This window comes from Petaurus breviceps, unplaced genomic scaffold, assembly GCF_028583685.1.
Source record: "Petaurus breviceps papuanus isolate PSGF00001 unplaced genomic scaffold, PetGlider_PUasm1.0 98, whole genome shotgun sequence".
NCBI lineage: Eukaryota > Metazoa > Chordata > Mammalia > Diprotodontia > Petauridae > Petaurus > Petaurus breviceps.
The window spans coordinates 29,136,008-29,157,650 of record NW_027187460.1 but is presented as its reverse complement, the minus strand read 5'-3'; the positions used below and the strand labels follow the sequence as shown (position 1 = coordinate 29,157,650).

Sequence of the window (21,643 nt, the reverse complement as noted above, 5' to 3'; positions counted from 1 at the left end):
ATAGATAGATAGATAGATAGATAGATAGATAGATAGATAGATAGATATTTAGAAAGAAAGGGGAAGTACAATGACTAGTTACTGTGTCCTAGGAAAATCATACTAGAATAAAGAGGTTTAAATTCAAGTAGAACTATCTATGTTTAACTTAAAGACCTTCTGGGCTGTCAGGGTGTTAACCCGAAAATGATTTTCCTGAAGGTTATTAGGACCAAAGGCCTTGATCAGTCCAGGAATTCTTCAAGCCCCATCTTTTTCAAGAAATCTTTCTTGTTGCCTAGAAAGAGAAGACCAGACATTTCCCCCCACAATACAAGTACATATGCACATACATAAAAACCTACATTTCTTTTAGGATTAAAGGGTAACAGGATTATAGATTTAGACTGGAAGGGGTCTCAGAAATCATTGAGTCCATAGACACTGAGGCCCAGAGAGGTTTGCCCAAGGTCCCGCATGTGGTAAGCCAGGTCCTCTGATGCCAAATCAGCACTATTGCTACTGTATCACAATGTTAAAGGCTCATTTCCTCCTCCACAGTGTTCCTGTTTCTTCTCTGCTGAATCATTTCCCCATGTGCCTTCAGAACTACTCAAGATTAACCTCTTCCATTTTAAAGATCAGGCCATCCTGGCTCCTGGCACATCTGCTACTCAAATTCCTCCACTTGCCCAGACACTGGACCTAAATGCAAAAATAATGGCTCCTCTTTGTTTAGAACTCATAACACATAAAAAACTCATCTGTGTGGTTTCATCTGATCCTCAGGATAACCCATGTAAGGCAAAAATAGGAAAGCTAACACTTCTATACCTTTTTAAGGTTTACAAAGCACTTTAAAAATATATTCTCATTTTATCCTCACAACAACCTTACAAAATGGGTGCTGTTATTATCTATGTTTTATGGGTTAAGAAACTGAGGTGAACAGAGGTTAAGTTCAGGATCACACAGCAGAAGAAAAGATGGAGGGAAGGGGGAAAGAAGAAAGGGAGGGGGAAAGGAAGGGAAGGAGAAGGTAGAAAGGAAAGGAAGGAAGGAAGGAAGGAAGGACGGTAGTACGGGTATAAGCATCATTTTATTAGGTTCAGTAAAACTACACAATTCTCCCAAGGTCCCTGAGCTAGTAAATGGTAGTCAGACCTCAACTCAGGTCCTTTTGCTCCAAATCCAATATATGATAAATACTTCTACACAAATACTTGTATGTTTAATCATGCATATGTTTCTGTCCCATATTTGCATGCACATTTTTGTGCTTGTCCTTGTACTACCAATTTAACTGGTAAATTCTTCACTCTGTCTTTCAAATTCCCCACACACAACAAAGCTTTTTAAAGCACCTACTATGTGCCAGGCAATGAGAATACAATAAAAGGCAAAAGAAGGTGTTGTTCTCAAGCAGCTCACCCTTTAGACCCCTTTACTATTTCATTTCAACTAAATGATCAAAATTATTATCAAAAACCAAAATTATCTTATCTACAATTCCTTGCCTTACATTGCTTGGTACAATATAAGTTTTGTTGTTGTTCAGTTGTTTTCAGTCATGTCGGGCTCTGTGACCTCCTCTTGGATCTTCTTGGCATCTTCTTGGCAAAGATACTGCAGTAGTTTGCCATGACCTTCTACAGCTCATTTTACAGATGAGGAAACTGAGGTAAATAGGGTCAAGTGACTTGCCTAGGGTCACACAGCTATTACGAGTCTGAGGCTAGATTTGAACTCAGGAACATGAGTCTTTCTTGATTCTAAACTGAGCACTCTATGCCACCCAGAAAGAACAACAAATGCACCCATCATGCACACAGATACACGAAATTCGGTGAGCTGTTGTTATTGTTCTAATTTCTTTTGCTATGAAAGTGGCTCAGCATTACTGCAGCCTGATTAGCTTGCCCTCATATTTCTACACATTATCTCATTTTAGGTCTTTTGAACGATGTAATACAATGTTTAATCTCAGCAGTACACAGTTCTAGTGACATTCTGTTCTTTCTATTTGTTTGAAGGGCTTCATATATGATGACCTTCTGAGGTCCACATTACCCCTGGTAACATGGACTGACCAGTTGTTGAATAATGCCTGCTCACAGCAAGTCCCTTTACTTATGAATCCACTAAAATGCACAGCCCTCCACACTTGCCCTAAACAGTCTCTCCCAAAGTGTTATTAATAATCTGCTTATTTTTATTTAACAATATTGGAATCCTTAGTGATTTCAATCAAGCAATCAATCAATAAACATTTATTACATGCCTACTATGTGCCAGGCACTGTGTAAAGCCCTAGGGGACAAAAAAGAAATAAAGTTACACAAAACTTTATTATAGAATTAAAAGGAATAGCAAGTTGCACATAATAGATCTGTAGTTTAATGTGCTATCATCTTTTTTCTATTCTATGTTATGGAAATGCTTATTTTATTTCTTAAATGCAGAACAAAAAGTAAGTTTTAAAATTTTTTTTAAAAATAAAGGCCTAGTATCAGTCTTATCTTCCCATTTTTAAACAGATCACACTCCCAAGGATCCTTATTCTTGACACTTTTTTTATGCTTTGAGGTGGTCCTCAGTCTCTAGCAATGTCATTTTGATGATATAATATTCAATTCAATTTAACAAGCACTTATTAAGTCACTTACTATATATTGCACTATGCTATACCCTGGAGTTACAGTGGTAAAAATGACGCATTCCTTGCCTTCCAGCAACTTACATTAGTTGGAATTAGAAGGAATATGACAACTGTACTGATAAACATATTTCAAGGTGAGGAATACTGAGGGCCAGGAAGAGATCTAAGCACTCTGGAAATGTTTGGGGAAAGAGAGAAAGCTTTTCAATGGGAAATAGGGAAGAGGTTACTGGCTGAGCCTTTCAGGAAGATAAGGATCCCATGAATAAAGAGGGAGTGCATTCCAGGCAGAAGAGAGGGCCCACAAACTCATAAGGGCAAGAGGCAGTTTGCTGAGTTGGGAAACAGCTACCGTGTTTCCCCAATAATAAGACCTATCCCGAAAATAAGCCCTCCCCTTACTGTGTAAGATTCCTCTAAAATAAGCCCTCCTCCGAAAATATGCCCTATTGAGATTGCTACTGTAGTGAAGGTGATCCCCTGTGCTACACGCTACATTACGGTACCCTTTGTATGCACCGTTCCCCCCCCCCCGTGAAACGCACGCCACGCTCCGAGCTGCATCCAATCAGAGCTGCAGCAGTGAGCGCGTCATCCTGTTCTTCCCCAGTGATTTGCTTATTGAATAAAGGTACATTTTTTTGTTCACATTTACCTGCTTATTAAAATTGCTGTCAATGTTCATTAAAATAAGCCCTCCCCTGAAAATAAGCCCTCTGGTGTTTTTCTGTCCAAAAAAAATAATAAGACAGTGTCTTATTATCGGGGAAACACGGTAGTAGTCCTGATTGACTGGAACAGAGAGTGTGGGAAAGGGAATAACGTCAAATAAAGAAAGGTAAATAGGAGCCAGATGGCAGAGGGCCTTGGACACTAAAAATACCAACATCTTTGATCATCTAGTCCCAAAGGCCAGCTCTCTTTATATTAAATCTTTCCCATTGGGTTACCACCCCCACTTTTTCTCACAAGGAATCATATCCTGCTCTACCCTTTGTCCAACTCAAAGTTAATTCAATGTTTAGTAAACAGACACTTTAAAACAATGAACAGTCATTGAAATAAATTCAAAGACTTCCTTAATGACCTCTGCTCAGCTACATTAAGCAAGGTTGGTGCTTGAATATGAAACTCAGATCTGCAGAAGAAATCATCCAGGAGTATTTCTGGTATTCCCATAACCAAGATCCCCTCAACATCCCCAGTCACGCTCTCCTTAACACACACCTTAGCATCTGCAACATCTTGGACAAATTAGAAGGTTCTAGTTTGGGGGTTAGGGATCACACTGTTTTATCACACTGATATTTAGAAGAACTCTGTCCCTCTTCCCATTTCTCTCACTCAATAAGTATATAGAATTTAATGTATATATAATATAGAATTTAATGTACTAACCCTAACATAACCCTCTGAAAGTTAAAAAAATGTATGACATGTTATTTCACTTGAGTCTCACAACGACCCAATGAGGCTGGTACTACAAGTATTATCCCCATTTTACAAGTGATAGTACTGATTGGCCCATGATCACAGGGATAGAAAGAATCAGAGGCAGGATTTGAACCAAGGAGTTCTTAACAATCTGCGGAAGGCTCAGAAGCAAAGGTGTAGTATAAGTACAATACAGTATAATTAAAATAAAGTATAGTATAAATAAAATAAAAATAGCACAGATAAAAATTATGCCCCAAAATATACTCTATCTCTATAATTGAAAGAAAAACACAAAAATAAAAAATTCTGATAGCTGTAAGTAGTCTGGATTTATTGAGCACTTATTATATTAAAGGTCCTACTATGACTTTGCGGAGCTAGAAGACACATGGTTCCAGATGGTATTTACAAGCTATGTAACTCTAGTCAAGTCCCTTAATCACTCTGAATCTCTACTTACTTACTCATACATAAAATAAATCAGTCAACAAGCATTTATTAAGTACTTAATGTATTCCAGGCACTATGCTAGGTTGCTAGAAAAAAGCAAAAATAGGTAATGAGGGCTTGAACTAGGAGCAAGACAACAGGAATATGTAGCAAAGAGTATACAGGACAGAGGTTAGGCAGGAAGAAAACCAGATGTTTTAGCAAAAGATTGGATATGTAGAATGAATGGGAGTGTTATCTAGAATAACGCCACGGTTATGAGTCTGGCTAACTTGGAAGATAGATAATGGTTCCCTCAACAGTAAGAGGAAAATTCAGAAGAAGTGTAGGTTGGGAAAGGGGTACAGATAATGAGGTCTGTTTTGGACATACTGAATTTGAGATGTCTAGAAAGGCAGCTGGTGATGTGAGACTGGATCTCATAAGAGAGTCTAGGGCTGGATACATACAGCGGAGAATCACCTACAGCACACAGTAATAACTGAATTCAGAAGAGCTCATGAGATTATTAAGTGATAAAGTATAGAGAGAAAAGAGAAGGAAGAGGACACAGGACAGAGCCCTGAGGAACACTCGGTTAATAAGTATGACTTCAATGAAGAACCAGCAAAGGAGATGGAGAAGTAGTCAACCCAATAAGAAGAGAGAACCAGGAGAAAGCAGTGTTAAGAAAACCTAGAGAGGACGGAGTTATCTGGAGGAGAAGGTGATAGTGTCAAGATACTAGACTTGGCAATTGAGACAGATAGGAATTTGGGGAAGAGCAGTTTCAGGAGATCAAGGAGGTCCAAAGTCAGGCTGCAGAAGGTTTAAAAAGAAGTGAGAGGAGAGACTTGGTGGTACTTCATTTAGACAGGCTTTCTGAGGGACCTTAGCTAAGAAGAAGATAAGATAAAGGATGATAGTTTGAGGAGATGGCAAGATGAAGAGAGGGGTTTTTTAAGGATAGTGGAAAAATGGGGAGGTATTATGTAGGCAGCAGGAAGGAGCCAGGAGATATGAAAAGGGACAGAGAAGAGATGACAGTGTGTAAAGCCAAGCACAAGCAGCTTTCCAGAGGACTGCTGCTGTGAATAGCTTTCAAGGTTCTGATTACACAGTATAGTGAACTCTCTATTCAGCAAAAAATTAAGGCAAAACATTCACAGAAATCACAGTACAGCATTCACAATGTTATAACTTAACAACTTATCACTAAAATGGTCAAATAGTTTTCACCAAAGTGGTCACACAGTTTTAAGCAAAAGATAACATTCAGGGGCGGCCAGGTGGCTCAGTGAGTGAGAGCACCGGCTCCAGTGTTGGGATGACCTGGATCAAATCCGAGCTCAGATACTCAGCACCACACCCAGAAATAATAACTGGCCGCGTAACCTTGAGCAAGTTACTTAACCCCAATTGCTTTAAAAAAAAAAAAAAGATAACATTCATTTAGTAACACAATCATTTAGTAAGTCCTTAATTCAGTCATCCTTAAGGTAGCTTAAGGAGTACAAATGTCAAGGTTTGTGACTCCTAGGTCACATTGTCTTAATCTTTTCAATCAAAAAGTCCTCTTTCTTCTTAATTGGAGAAGTCCTTAACTCAATCATCTAAATATAAAGGTCAGCATTCTCTATCCCTAGGCCAGTGAGTCATGATTTTCTCAGTTTGCATTAGAAACCCAAGGAGAGGTCTTCTCATCTTGACTCAAGGCAGACTCTCAGCTTCCATGGTTCCTCTTCCATGGTCCCAGTTCCTGCCCAAATCTGTCCAACTGCCACCTGGGTTAAAGGCAGACAGCTCTTAGTTCTTTGTCCAGCTTCTTGTGCAGTTTCTGTTCCATACTGAAGTTCACAGTGTCTGGTCCACCTCAAGTCCTTCACAGTTTCTGTTCTTGGGAAGACAAAGCTTAAAAAAGCCACAATAACATTCATGCACATTTCTGGTATCTTCATCAATTCACTTTCTGCCTGTGAAATCAACTCAGACCCACCAACAAGGTCTGAGAACTCAACACAAATCATCAGTATGGTCCCTGGACCTCTGAAATCATCAGCAGGACCCTTCTCCACAGATTTCTGTAAACATACAAGAAAATCCTCTTTCTGGGCTTCTGAACCAGCAGCAAGGTCCCAGGGCTTCTGTAACTACAGCACCACCATCCTCTATTAGCAGAACAAATTTGACAAAGTAACATCAAAACAGCCAGACAAAGTACCGACTCCACAGCCATGCCTCCTCCCAGTTCTCCTCTCTTCTCATTTCTCACTTCTTTTCAGTTCTTTGTTCAATTCTCAGTTCTTCTCACTTCTCAGTTCAATTCTCAGTTCTCTTCTCTCTCTCCAGCAGTAGCAGCCCGGCCTCCAGATGCTCACTCCCCTAAGTTCTGGTCCCTCTCAGCTTGGGCTTTTTCTTATATATAGTATTAGCTCCTCCCTGTTCTGCCCTTCCTGTTATATCAACAAGTCCATCCCACTGGGGGCCTCACAAGTTCTGGGTCTTAATGCTTGACATAATTATGAACTTGAAACTAAGTGCTTAAGTACTTGTTAGCTTGCCAATAAAAGGGGCAGGGAAAATCTTCAAATTACCATTACCATTACACAGTGGGAACAATCTTCTGGAAAACATGGGAAGGGCGATCTAGAGTACATGTAAAGGGGTTGGCCTTGGCAAGAAGAAGGGCTCCCCTCTTCAAGTCAGCCAGGAATGGAGAAAAGAAAGTAGGAGATGTCTGAATGACAGATGAGGAAGAGGAAGTTCTTGGCAAATAGCCTCAAATTTTTTGGTAAAATGAGGACACAGCTAATTCTTTCACTGCCTACCTCACAGAACTGTTTTAAGGAAAGCCCTTTTAGAAATCTCAAAGAGATACTTAAATTTTATTTTTTATATTATTTACCATTTTTATTTTATTATTATCTTTACTACTACTTATACAGGAATCCTACTGCTAAGGATAATTGAGGCAGTGTGGTACAGCTGGAAATAGGTCCTAACACCTGAGTTCAAATTGCATCTCAACACTTATTACCTGTGTGACCATTGATAGGGCATTTACCATCCTTAGACTTCAGTTTCTTTATGTAAAAAGGGCAGGGGAGGGTACAATTGAACTAGATGACCTCTGAGGGCCTTTCTACCCCTACAATTACAATAAGGGGAAGTAAGATATGCATTCAAATGACTATAATACAAGGTAGAATAAAATGTATTCTAAGAAAAATCCAAAGTAAAACAGGAGCTCAAAAGAGAAAATATCGTTTCTTGTTTAGAGGAGAGACGAGGGTAAAAAGGAAGATTTTTGTGGAATATATACTATTTAGCCTAGACTTTGGCAGACAGGTTCTCGATCCGCTACACTGGGGGTCTTCTAGCCAGAGAAAAGAGAATAGGCCAATCTAAAGGGAAATGCCAAGCACATTTAAATAATAAAAATTAGCTTGGTATGGCTGGAATATATGGACAAGTATGAGAAGGCAAGCCACAGTAGATAATATTGTTAAAAGATATGTTGGTACTAGAGCACAGAGGGCCTTGAATATCAAACTAATGAGAATGGACTTGGCAATGAAAAGCCACTGAAGGGAGAAACATGATCAGTAGGGAGAAGCATGATCAGACTTGTGCATCAGGAAAGAGACTGGCCATACAGAGATCATCAATCTTTAATAGACTAAGTCAGGTGAGAGTTCTGAACGAGGGTAGTAACCCCAGGAATGCCAAAGAGGAGACGGATAATTACAGATTTAAAAGGAATAACGAGTTATAAAGAGTAGATTTGCAGTTTCATGTTCAATCATCTTTTTTATTATACTATGTTGTAGAAATGCTTGTTTTATTCCATAAATTAAAAATAAAATAAATTTTTACAAGAGAGAAAGGGAATGGCGGTCATTCAGGAACATAGAGTTTTAGCCCCTAAAACCACTTCTTCCATGGTAAGCATTAAAACAAATTTATCAATGCCCTGTTACATCATCACATCTACTTCCTTTCAACAGACAGAAATAGAGTTTGCAAATAGAGAAAAGCAAATGCAAATAAACCTTGGCTACAGGTAAATGTTGCACTGAGCCCAGGGAGGATTTATTCAGCTGGGAAAACTTAGAACTTTTGCATTTCCCAGCTTCTATGTTACAAGTTCTAAAAATAATGCTACCTTATTCAGGGAGGGGCTGCTTTAATTTTTTTTTTTCATTTTATTTTAAGATCAGAACTCTCTGCCTCCTACCTTCCCTCCCCCAACCCCAACACTGTGAAAGCAAGAAACACAAAACCCCTTTTACAAACATGCAACATCAAGCAAAACAAATTCCCCCAATTGGTCACATCCAAAAAAAAAAGTCAGTTTGCACTCTGAGTCCAGGAGGTAGGGAGCATGTCCCATCATGAATCCTCTGGAATCATGTCTTTTGGTCACTGTGCTGATCTGAATTCCTAAATCTTTTCAAGCTGTCTTTACAATAGTTGTTATAGCAATGATAACATTGGCAGCAAGGTTAGTAATTAAACAGCATTGTCCTCATAGAAATCTAGCTAGAATACAAAGAATGGAGTGTGGTCTACGAGGAGGGTAGGTGGTAAACTAAGAATAAATGTCTATCATAGCCAGACACCCCACCCACTTCTGACCAGTGAGAGAAAGCCACATTACTGAAGTCGTCCTATGGGGCAGAAAGAAAAGGAAAACACGGATAAAGAATACAATCTTGTTCCAATTCAGCAATCCCCGGCTGTTTGATAAAGGTGATCCTAATCTACCTAATACTTGTTTAAAGTGCTTTCCAAATTCAGAGATAGAAAGTCTGATTCAAAAGACACTCAATTGATTTTTCACTCACCAAAAGAAAAGAGAGAGAAAGGGGTGGAAAAGCACTTAGAAAACCTAACCCAAGAATGCAGATGCCAAGTTTCAAGGCAGGAAGAATTCTTTTTTATTTGGCAAGGTCATCTAAGAGCATGGGTCTCTAATGGACCTTCGGACTCAACTTCAACCATAAGGACTCTATGTCAAAATGAAATACAGAAAGCTCTTTTTAAAAAATGTTCTAGGTCTGGACACATAAATACACAAACAGAGTTCAAGGTAAGGCAACCAGTTCTCTCTGTAGTCATGTGAACTTTGGGTGAACTTACTTAATTCACATAATTAGAAGGAGTGAAAAGCAGGCTGTTAGAGCCACAATGGGTACCAATGTATTCACCAGGAATATTTGGACTACTTATCTCAAAAAAAAAAAAAATCTGCCCTAAAGTGGAGGAAAGAGAAAACTATACTCTGAAGGTGCCTTTATCTAGTCCTTCTACAACTCCAGAGGTACATGGAAAAGAACCATGAGCGGAAGAAGCAGAGATCTTGGCAAAGACTTGGTTTTCACTGGGTGACAGATCTGGGAATCACCTCCAATGGTCCACTCTCACCTAATCCTTCTTCTCCTCTCTTCTCCTCTCCCCAAAACGATATAAGATTCTTCAAAGTACACCACCACCCACCCACCCACCCCCATCCCTTTAAGAATTCTATGACGGGGCACTACTGGCTAGAACCTCAGAGCCTTCTTTTATTCTTCCCTCTCCCCATACACTCAATTCTATCCTACAAAACTGACTGACATCTGTCCCACCTATTCCTACTGCAACCACTGTAGCTCAGGCCTTCATGCCTTCTATCTCGGGCTTTGGCTAAAGCTTCCTATCCTACCATCCTTCCTACCTCCAATCAACCCTGCTGCTTGAATAACCTTAACTCCTAAAGAGAATTCTCTGTTCTTTTCACTCGTTTTCAGTTGTGTCAGACTCCTTGTTATCCCACTTAGGGTTTTCTGGGCAAAGATACTGGAGAGGCTTGCCATTTCCTTCTCCAGTTCATGTGACTGATGAGGAAACTGAGGCAAACAGGGTTAAGTGACTTGCCCAGGGTCACACTGCTAGGAAGTGTCTGAGGCCAGATTTGAACTCAGGAAGACCTGACTCCAGGCCCAATATTCTACCAACTGCACTACCCACCAAATAGAAACTCCTGATTCCAGTATCATCACCCCTGTCCTGATCCAAATGGTATCTCCCCCATGATTCCTGGCCTGTTTCCATCCTACCCTGTATCCACAACTTTGCTCACAACACCCATCACTCATATCTGGAATGACCCTTTCACAGTCACTGGACTGTTAAAATCGTCCTAACACTCGAGAATGCTGGGAAAAAGAGAACATCAGGGCCTTTCCTAACAAAAACACCTCTTTGGCAGAGAGTTAAGAATTCCTCAGAGAATTACTATGCGCTTGTATGAAATTTTTATGCTACATATATAGTTGAAACATTGGATGGTCTTAAACTAAAGCGAGAGAACAGATTTAGAACTGGAATGGATTTCATCTAGATGAACCTTTCATTTAACAGATGAGGAAACCAAGGCATGGAGAGGTTAAGTGATCTGTCCAAGGTCACATGGGATGAAGTGGAAGGTTTCTCTCCCCTGGACCAATCTGCCTTATCAATAAAACAACTGGCTTTCCTTGATACCCTATTGTCTCTATATTACCAGAGACTATGAGTTATTTAATATGGTATTATCAGCATTACAGTCTGCCCGCCCGAGTTAAACTGCTTAACTCTTCAATCACCTCCCATTAGAAAAAAGCAAATAATTCATCATTCTTGACATCCTTGGTACTAGGAAGGAGCTGGGTCTGTATTAAGAAGATGTGGTTTTGAACCCTGACTCTGCCACTGACAGGCTGTATAACGTTGGTCAAGTCATTTTAATCTCTCTGAGCTTTTATTTACTCATCTGTAAAATGGGGATGACTTGATTTTTATAGATTTTATATGATTTTATAGATTTGACTATCTACACACCACTGGTTTTTTGTGAAGCTCAAATAAGATAATAGAAGTAAAATAATTTGCAAACTAATTTAACGAACTCTGCAAATGCTTCAAAGGTGATCAGAGGCGCCTCTGCTTTGCTAAACTGGGGCATAATAATAAAAATAAATAAATTTACATAACTGTATTATATATTTTACAGGAATAGCAAGTTGCACATAATAGATTTGCAGTTTCACGCGCAATCATCTTTTTTATTGTTATGGAAATGCATGTTTTATTTCATAAAGATTTTTAAAAAATAAAATTAAAACGAATAAATAAATGTCAACTACTGTTATTAATGTACTTTACTAGGAACAGAGTAAGATGCAAAGAAAAACAGAATGCAAACTTTGCCCTCAGAGTAAATAGCTGGGGGTGGTAAAGTGTGCAAGCTGTCTAGCTTGCAGGTTTATGAGGAAAGCAGCTCAATAAACCTAGAATCACTTCAGAAGAGGCAATGGGGTCCAAAAGACAGAACACTGGTTCTGAAGTCAAAGGACCTGGGTTCAAATATACTACCTTGATGGCCTTGAACATACCATATAACTTCTCTTGGGTCTCAGATTCCTCATCTGTCAACTGAAGACAATGGCCCCAATAGTCCCTAAAGTACCTTCTTCTTGTTCTAAATCTAGAATGCTAAAATCAGGAGATTTGACCAGATGACTTCCAAGGATCTAAAATGCTTAAAGATCTAAATCTATGATGCTATAATTAAGGGATATAATTCAGTGGCCTCTAAACTCAGGGTCTACAATAATCCCAAATATTAGTCATTACTACATAGAAAGATGTAATACAAATGAGATGAATAATCAACCAAAAAGGTTTTTTTTGGAGGGGGGGAGCAACTGGGTTTAGGTGACTTGCCACGGTCACAGCTAGTAAGTTATCTGAAGTGGCATTTGAACTCAGGTCCTCCCGACTGGAGGGCCAGTGACCTAACCACTGTTCCACTTAACTACCCCTCACCCCTCAAGCATTTTATTGATCCTCACAACAGCCCTGCTAGGTAGGTCCTTTATTATTATCATCCACATTTTACAGATGAAGAAAAGGAGGCAAACTGAGGTTAAGTGACTTGCCCAGAGTCACAAAGATAAGAAGTATCGGAAGCATAATTTGAACTCAGGTCTTCCTGACTCCAGGCCCAGCATTCTATCCACTTGTACCATCTAGCTGTCTCTAATAAATGAGGGACAAAATCCCTACCCTTAAGGTGATTATAGTCCAACTGGAGAGATAACCAGGACATATTAAATAATATATACACACACATGTACATACAGTGAATAAATACAAGTTAGTTTGAGAGGAAGGGCATTAGTAGTTGAAGGGATAAAGAAATGAATGGCTTTGGGTGGCTAGGTGGCACACTGAGTAAAGTGCCGGCCCTGGAGTCAGGAGGACCAGAGTTCGGTTCCAGCCTCAGACACTTAACACCCACACAAAAAAACTAGCCGTGTAACCTTGGGCAAGTTACTTAACCCCAACTACCCTCCAAAAAGCAAAAAAAAAAAGAATGGCTTCTTATAAAACAGAGATTCTCAACCTGGAGTCCATCAATTTATTTGGGGGAGGGGTGTATTTCCATTTTTAATATGTAATTCAATTCAAAATTATAAAGTGATTTAAAAGTATGTATTTTAATATAATTGTTTCAGGTTTTCTTCATAATTCTATGTTATTTCATTTTAGTCATTTAAGAGCATTATTCAAATTGAAAAAGGGTCCACCAGACTGCCAAAGGGATCCAAGGCAGCAAAAAATTAAAATTTAAAAACAAAACAGGTGAAAACCCTTGCTATAGAAGATAATATTTGAGCTAAGTCTTTGAGAAGATGCCTAAGAGTAGTAATGAAAGGTCTATTTGATCAGAGGAAGGAAAATTGGTCACACGGGCATAATTCAAAAAGACTTCATTGGAGCTGCCTGACAGCTTAGTAATAGTTAATAATCTGTTTCTGAAACTATGACCAAGGCATGTTGATAGATAGATGCTCCTTCCAAGGCTTTACCACACCAAAGGTGGTACAGATCTCACAAACATAAAGTCTAAACCACTTTAAAGCTACCAAAACACATGTTCTTTAACCATAAACCCCTCCCTCGATTCCCTGCTATTAGTTTTATGGCCTTTTGCCTTCACTACCTTCCTCCCCCATTGATCAAACCTTAGGAAGCTGTAAAAGTCTGGTCAAACACCCACCATTTGCTATGTGAAACACCAACATCAGGCATTGTATCAATGATTTACAAGAGTCTGTCTTTCAGAGTGACTGATCTATTTTATACAGGCTGGATAATCTTACAAAAAAAATCTCTGGGGTTCAGTCTGCCTTTTTCTTGCTTTTCTTTTTTTGAGTGACAAATTCAAGAAAAGATTTATTGTTGATGTTAAGAAATGGAAAAGGAGGGCGGTTAGGTGGCGAAGTGAATAGAGCACCGGCCCTGGAGTCAGTAGGACCTGAGTTCAAATCCAGCCTCAGACACTTAACACAAAAACTAGCCATGTGACCTTGGGCAAGTCACTTATCCCAACTGCCCCTCCAAAAAGCAAAAGAAAAGAACTGGAAAAGGAAAAAAAAAATCACACTGGATTTGTGGATAGAGTGCTGGTGTAGTCAGAAAGATCTGAGTTCAAATTCAGCCTTAACACTGTGACCTTAGACAAGTCACTAACCCTCTCTTTGCCTCAGTTTCCTCATTTGTAAAACAGAATAACAGCACCTACCTCAAAAGGTTACTGTGAAATTCAAATGAGGTATTTGTAAAGGGCTTGGCACATAGTAGGCACTATATAAATGCTCATTCTCTTCTATTCCTATTTCTTTTAGAAAGTGCTAGGAGCAGGGTCTTGAGGATCTCCAAGGAATGTAAACAATTCTCCCCCATCCCAACTTGTGATGAGAGAAATTGTCACAAGATGCTGCCAGGAGTTTCAGAGAAGGTCCCACTCCTGTAAGAATTTTAGGAAGGGCATGTTGGGGGAAGGAGGGGCAGCTGGCTAAGGAACTGAACAAGGAAGTCTTTCCTGCTCACCGCAGGTACCCTCTGTTGGAAACCTGACACCCTCTCTAAAAGCCAAGGTGGTGTCCAGACCTTTAGGAAAGACACATCAAACTCCACCTTAGTCACTTTATATAACCACTAGACACAACATCCTAACCTTGTACAAAGTTCTCATTTCGACAGAACCGGCCCAGCTTCTGACACCACATGCTCTTTCTTGGGCAATGAGTATGATGAAAGTCTTTGATTTTGGTAAATCTTCCCCAGCCCCCCAACCTGTACCTTTTTTTTTAAGGTAAATTAATCATTGAAAGAAGAAAAACATCAACCAGGTTATCAACCTAGAGTTCAACTGAAAGATTACCCCCCATTTCCAAGTAACAGCTGCCTGAACACTGACAAATTCTTTACTGTCCCGGTTTACTAAAAACAAACATGTTTGGGTATGTTCAGGCAGTCTCTCACTTGGATTTAAATTTCTTCAATAACAATAATGATAATCTCCTCACAACAACCCTATGCAGTAGGTGTTGTTATTAACTTCATTTTACAGATGAGGAAACTAAGGCAGACAAAGGTTAAATAACTTTTCCAGGATCATACAGCTAGTAAGAATAATAAAAATAATAACTAGCATTCACATTCCCCTTTAAGGTTTGCAAAGCACTTTACAAATGTTATCTCATTTTATCCTCAGAACCCTATAAGGCAGGTGCTATCACTATCCCCATTTTACAGATGAGGAAATTGAGGTAGACAGATGTAAAGTGACTTGTCCAAGGTCATACAGCTAATAAATGTCTGGGGTCACATTTGAACTCAGATCTCCCTGATTCTAGGCCAGGGTCCTATCCTCTGCATCTCCTAGCTGAATCTGTAAAAACAAAGGGATTAGATTAGAAGATGCCTGCTGAAGTCCATTTCAGATCTAACACTCTATGTTCTAACACCTTGTGTTTTGAAGTCCCTTTGACTTCTAAATCCAGTATCCTAAGTCAGTCAAGGGCCTTCATGACAAATGTCTAGACTTCCAGAGCACCCACAGTTCCTCTATACTGGTTCCCTAGATAATATCTGACACACAGTGTCATAACCCACCTTTCCTCCTGTCTCAGTAAACAAGAGCCTGTCTACCTAGGCAGCACTGGGGTGCCCTACAAAGCATAAGGAAATGGGAGTCAAAAGACCTTGGCCAGATTGGAACTGAGGAGATGTTTACCGGGGAGAAGAGAAGCCTGGGAGGGAGAGAAGATAGGAGGAAGAGATAGCTGTCCTCAAGGGCTGTCACATGGGGAGGAGGGATCATCAGACTTTTCTTCTTTGGCCCCAAAAGGGCAGAACCAGGAGCAATTAGTCAAAGTTGCAGAGTCCAATTTAGGCTTCATGTCAGGCAAAATCCAGCAGTCAGAGCTGTCAAAAGTGGAAGGGGCTGCCTCCAGGGGTGCTGAGCTCTCCCTCCTTGGAGGTCTTCAAACAACAGCCTGGAGACTTGTCCTGAATGTTGTCAGAGTGATGATTAGCTAATGATTAGCCTGCTTTTCTCCTTTTCCCTTCTTTTTCCTCCTAGTATGTGTTTATAACACCTCGGATCCCCTCTTCTATTTAGACTTTGAAGGACAAGCATTACACCCAAGAAGGGCAATAAAGATGATTTCCAACCCATTGTAGGACAAATGTAGTAACCTACCATCCTAAAATGGCCCTGTATAATTTTCAAAGAAAACTGGGGATTCCTTCTGTGTATGAGTTGGACTAAATGGACAATGGGGTCCCTTAAAACTCAAATTCTGTGAAATACCAATTTTTTCATTTATGAAATGTTACCTTGGACAAAGCATTTAAATCTCTCTATGCCTCAGTTTCCTTCTTTGTCAAATGAGAAGGTTGGCCTAGGTGATCACTAAGATACCTTTTAGCTCTGCATTCTATGAATATCTTTTCTCTCCTCTCCTTTGAGCTTCACCATAAAAGATCACTTTGAAGAACCAGAGGCATAATTTACCTGGTATAGATCAACTGAGATAATATTTGTAAAAAGTACTTGGCATATAGTAAGTACTAAATAAATGCTTATTTCTCTCTCCTTCCCTAGAGTGATGTGCTTCTTCACATCACTATACAGCAGTCACTGACCATAACAGGTAAGAAAGAACAAAAAAAGAAAACTGGCATTTCATCCAGCATGTGCTGAATCAGCCTGGCATTCCACTAGATCTTATGGGGGAAGAGGGATGAAACCCAAAAAAAGTATAAGGTGTATATATGTTTCCTCATCAGTAAGGACTTAACTGAAATCTCATTACAAAAATATGGGGAGAATGTCTCTTGATCTAGTCCCTAACTTTATCCAGTCTTGAATGAATAATAGAGAGTAGCAGCCTTAGAATTATTCACTCCAATTCTCCAAAGAGGAAACTTACTCCCTTCCTGTGCTGTTAATGACATTGCCATACATTTTTGGAGAGAAGGATGACATTATGGAAGTCACTGCTTAATGATTTTCTTTCCCAGGTTAAAAAACACTCATAATTTTTTTTCTTTAAAAAATAATGTATCTGTTTATAATACAATCATGGGTTACCACACATGCCCGATGAAGGTGGATTGGAAAGCATTTTTATTGCTTTTCCAAGGGTGCAATGCTTGTCCTTCAAAGTCTAAACGAAGAGAGACCAGGGGTGTTATAAATGCATTGTATGAGGAAAAAGAAAGGAAAAGCGGAAAAAAAAAATAACAAAGCAGGTCATTAAACAGGCTAAGCTACAGATTCAAAAAAATCAATCTCTTCCACCATTCTTTCTGAAACATTAATAAGTCTATATCCTGAACCTTTTCAACCTTTTTATGCTATAGGACTAAGAATCAGGAAATTTTCTTTTAAATTTCTATTTCTATTAATCTAAGTAGGAATCCTAGGGGAGGGGGAATCTCAAAGAAAATATTCAGTGTTTCTGTATACAAAGACCTTGTACAAAAAAAAACCACTTGGAAATCAAAGACATTCCCCCTTTCTTCCTCTAGTCCCCTCCAAATAAGAATATGAAATTTTGCTGAGTCCAAGGTATGTTTACCTCAGAGATTTTTACTGTAATTCGCTTTTTAAATGTACTGAGAGAAAAAAAGCATTATACAACTCTTCAAACTACTAAATTCAAAAGGGAAACAGTCCGGTGACCACAAACCGTAAATCTACAGCTGAAGAGGAATGAAATAGAAGATTCTTTATGTTCAACTGGAACCTTGCAGGAGCAAAGAATGGAACGTTAGCCCCCAGGAATGATCAACTTGGAGGATGTTCCAGGAGAATAAACAGGAGGGACAGCACACATCACCTAATGCTCAAAACAGGATTACCCTCTAAGAAATTTTGGATGGGAACTGCTGAATGGGAGGAACCAAGCCCTGATTCTGGATTAAAAAGAACAAAGACAGGGGAAAAACTCCAGATGTGAACACTCCCAGATTGTGGTGGGTTAGCTTGGGCAGGGAAGCAGAGGATACCAAAAACTACAGAAACTGGAAACACCCATCCATCTATCTCTTCAAAAAGTAAAAACACAGCCTCCACCATCGAATCTCAAAATCCTTTCCCAGTAATTAGAAATCCCTCTGACTCAAATAAACATTTGGTTTGGCAAGAGGGTGAGGTGGTTTGAGTTGAATATATGTGTATGTATTATAAAAGTGTCTCTATGTGTATACATATTATATCCATACACACACACACAAATACACGTTCACATATTTCAAAGTGCAGCATGAATCAACCTCAATCTTAAAAAAAAAGTACTCAACACTTCAATATTTATAAAGGGCAAAAGAAGGCTGTGAATGGTAGGGGTGGCTTTTTGGAAGGAATTATAAACCCTCTCATTCAAAGGACCAGCTCAGTGAAGTAGATTTGGAGCTGAGTCGGAGAGGAATCTGAGCTCTGCCAACTTGTGTGACCTTGGACATGTCACTTAACTTGTAGGCCTAAATTTCTTAATCTATAAAATGATGGGATTAGGCTAAATGACCTCTGAAGTCCCTCCCTGCTCTTCTTATCTATGACCCTGCAACTAAAATAATTTCTAGGGAGCAGAGTCTCACTGCAGATCATACTCTATGAAAACAAAAGTCCTCCTGCAAAGTCAGATTCCCAACAATTTGATTTGGGGTTTCCCTTCTACAATGAAAAAGATGGAGGGAGAATGGTTAAAGACACCATAAAGAGGGAAAGGAAAAAAGCACCCTTCTGGGTGTGCTGGAGGTGATGGTTTATGTGTGTTTTAAGGCTGGTGTGGGAGAGTGTGTCTGGGTGAGTATGTTAAGCCTGGTTTGGGGCGGGGGGCCCTTCCTGAAGTCCATTTAACTGAATGAGCTCTGGCCAAACCTTTACTGTTCATTAGACAAAAGCTGATCCAGAGAAGGTACAACAGCAGCAAACGAGGGGCATCACATAACACACCCACGCACACAGAGCTTTCCAAATCTGCCTACTCTCTTTAGGAGACCTGCTTTTAATTAAACACGACCCACCCAGAGCTGTTGAGGCAAAACAAAGTGGACCACAGCCAAAGAACTATCCCTAAACACAAATTTAATTTAAAATAATAATAATACTAATACTAATAGCAATAAAAAAAAAAAAACATCTCACCCCACCCACTACGCCTTTAAGCATCCCCTTTGCAGCTGGCTTTATTTGGAGGAGTTCAGCAGGGATGGCTAGCGAGCTACTTCTTTCAGGGGCTCTAATAAGGTCGGGTTTGTCATCCCTTCCCAGGAAAAAACATACTGTCCTTCAATCCTCTTCATGCACATGTGGTTACATCAGAATATTAGTAGTTTTTCTTAAAAAAAAAAAATGGGGCTGGGCTGGTTGGAGACGCTTGCCCTCGGACTAGAAAGGAGAAGCCTTTCTCTCTTCCTTTTTTGGGGGGTGGGGGGAAGAAGACCCTGGGGAGAAGGCTATTAAAGGTTGCATTGGGAACTTTTGTAAGACTCCCAAGGGGAAAGTGAGGGCAGGAATGCCCGCAGCACAGAAGCACACACAAGCAGCTTTGGAACAGATTAATTACCCAGCTAATTTGCTCGCCTCCTAGAAAGAGAAAACGGCAAGCTTTTTTTTTTCCCTCCATTCCTCCCACAACTCTGCCGCCCTAGGTAATGACCTGGGCCGTGTCACCAGTCACTACACTGCGAGCCTCCTCTTCCTCCTCCTTCCATCACCACCATCAGCTCCCATCCCTCCGGGATACAGGTTTGGTCTGCAGGTGACTGACTGCCATGCCCTCCCCAAAGGAGTCCGCGCGCTCCCTGGGTCCTTCTCAAGTGCCAGAATGCAAAGACAATAGGAAAACTTGGAGCTGGGGAAAGCAAGGGCTGGCCCCAGAGGTGGGGCGATGGTGGCACAGTGCAGTCACATTCGGACAGCCCCTAGACTTAGAAGGTGGACCCTCCTAGGCTTTTAGGGGCCATCCTTTTCAATTACACCCATGGCCCAGCAGGAACAGCTTAAGAGAGCAAAGCCGCTCCCCGGGAAAAGGCTAAAGCTAGCAAAGCCCCCAGCTCGTGCAGGTGGGGACAGGAAAGGCAATGGGACGGCTAGAAAGAAGGTGGAGAGCTCTCCGTGCAAGGGATGAGAGGAGGGATGTGTCAAACAGCGCGGGTGCAATTCCCCCAGCTCCAGCTAAGGGCTCCCGGCGGGGGTGGGCAGGGCAGGGCAGGGCAGGGAGGGAGCGCTTGGCCACCAGCTCCCCTCCCCAATTCTTACCTTCATGTCGCTGATAATGGTCTGGAAGAGCCCTCCCAGAGCACTGCATTCCTTCTCAATCACAGCCTCCATTTTCCCAGCTCTGGCAGACAGACCGGCAGCGAGAGCGCTTCAATTCCACGCCGCCTCCGGCTGCTGCTCAGCTCGGCGGCGTTGGGTTGGGGAGGGTCGGGGGCGCTTTTTCAAGCCTTTTAAAGTGATTTCAAAAAAAAAAAAAAAAGAGGTGGGGTAGAAATCACCGGGTGACTTGAAGCCTCTTCCGCGAGAGAGGGGAAAAGGGGCAATATAATCAGGGATCTAATTTTTTTTTTTTTATGAAAACCCAGTTCTTTACTAATGCTTATTCCCTACATGCACCGTCTAAGGGCTCCTAACCTCAAAAAGGACCAGAGATGGAAAATCAAGCGACTGTTCTTCCCCACAAGGGTAACAGCAAAGCCCATCTTGTTGCACCGACAGTCACCCTCTGACTCCGGGTCAACTCCATTCAATAATAATAATAACAATAATGCTTTAAAAATAATAAGAAAAATATATAATTCCAAAGGTCTTCTCGGGTGCTGTTTGCTTAAGGGCAGAACGGCACCGGTTCGCAAGCTAGAAGTCTACGGTGATCTGCGGCTTTTGTAACCCCGGGGACTCTCCTGGCACTGCGCTGGAAACCCGCCCCCCTTATTCACGCGGCTCCCGCAGCCGCTCCCCAAACCCAGCTCCTGCCCCTTCGGCTCCTGCTCCAGCACTGGCTTGGGCTCGGCTCCGCCGCCAGTCAGACGTTCCGAGAGGCGCACGCGCGCGCTCCCGAGGCTCGCCGCCGAGCGGGGGTGAAGGGGCCCGGGCCTCTCTGGGCAGAGCTCTGCCTGCCTGCTCGGGCGGGCGGGCGGGGTTTGGAACGTTGGCCCGGGAGGCGCGCGCGGGCTCCCCCTGCAAAGGAAGGGAGCGGCTGCGCCGGCAGCTGGAAGGTGCGAGCTGTGCGCGCTGCGCCCCCTCCCTTCCCTCTCGTGGCTGGGCCGGGTGGGGGGTGCGGGTTCTCGTCCGCCGCTTTCCCACCCCCGGGGCACCTTTCCAACGTAAAACAGCCGTATGAGCTGAGCTGGGGGGAGGGGAGGCGGGATTGACACCCTCTTTTAAAACAACAACAAAAAAAAAACCCTTGAGCGCCACTGCGTTGTAAAATGCACCGGCTCTGGGAAATTGCATGCTGGGCAGTTCAGCAAGGATGCATCGGCCTTTAGAGAAGAGGCCTAGTTTGTGATGTCATGACTGCAATGCCAAGTCATGATTGCAAATTATATGTATATGTGTATATACACGTGTATATACACACATACATGTGCGTGTTCTACACAGCACATATAAGTTGCATGTATATAATGATATATTGTGTATTATATGTAATTGCGATCGTAATGCATATACACGTATATGAATATATTTTTGTATTGTATATTCATATAGACACATTCATAAAACGCGCATATTCACATGTGTAA

At 41.1% G+C, this 21,643-nt stretch overlaps 1 protein-coding gene across 4 annotated transcripts in view; it reads right to left on the bottom strand.

Annotated features, from left to right (window-relative positions):
* MTSS1 (MTSS I-BAR domain containing 1) overlaps positions 1 to 20,964 on the bottom strand; it is a 235,721-nt gene extending 214,757 nt beyond the window's left edge. For 2 of the 4 annotated variants that reach the window (XM_069081033.1, XM_069081031.1), the window contains exon 1: positions 20,154 to 20,963. In XM_069081033.1, coding sequence (XP_068937134.1) covers positions 20,154 to 20,225 — 72 coding nt within the window. In that variant the 5' untranslated portion in view covers positions 20,226 to 20,963. Of the gene's footprint in view, positions 1 to 20,153 lie in introns of all 4 variants that reach the window. The other 2 variants (XM_069081030.1, XM_069081034.1) reach the window with 2 other exon arrangements.
* Between the last annotated feature and the right edge of the window lie 679 nt (positions 20,965 to 21,643).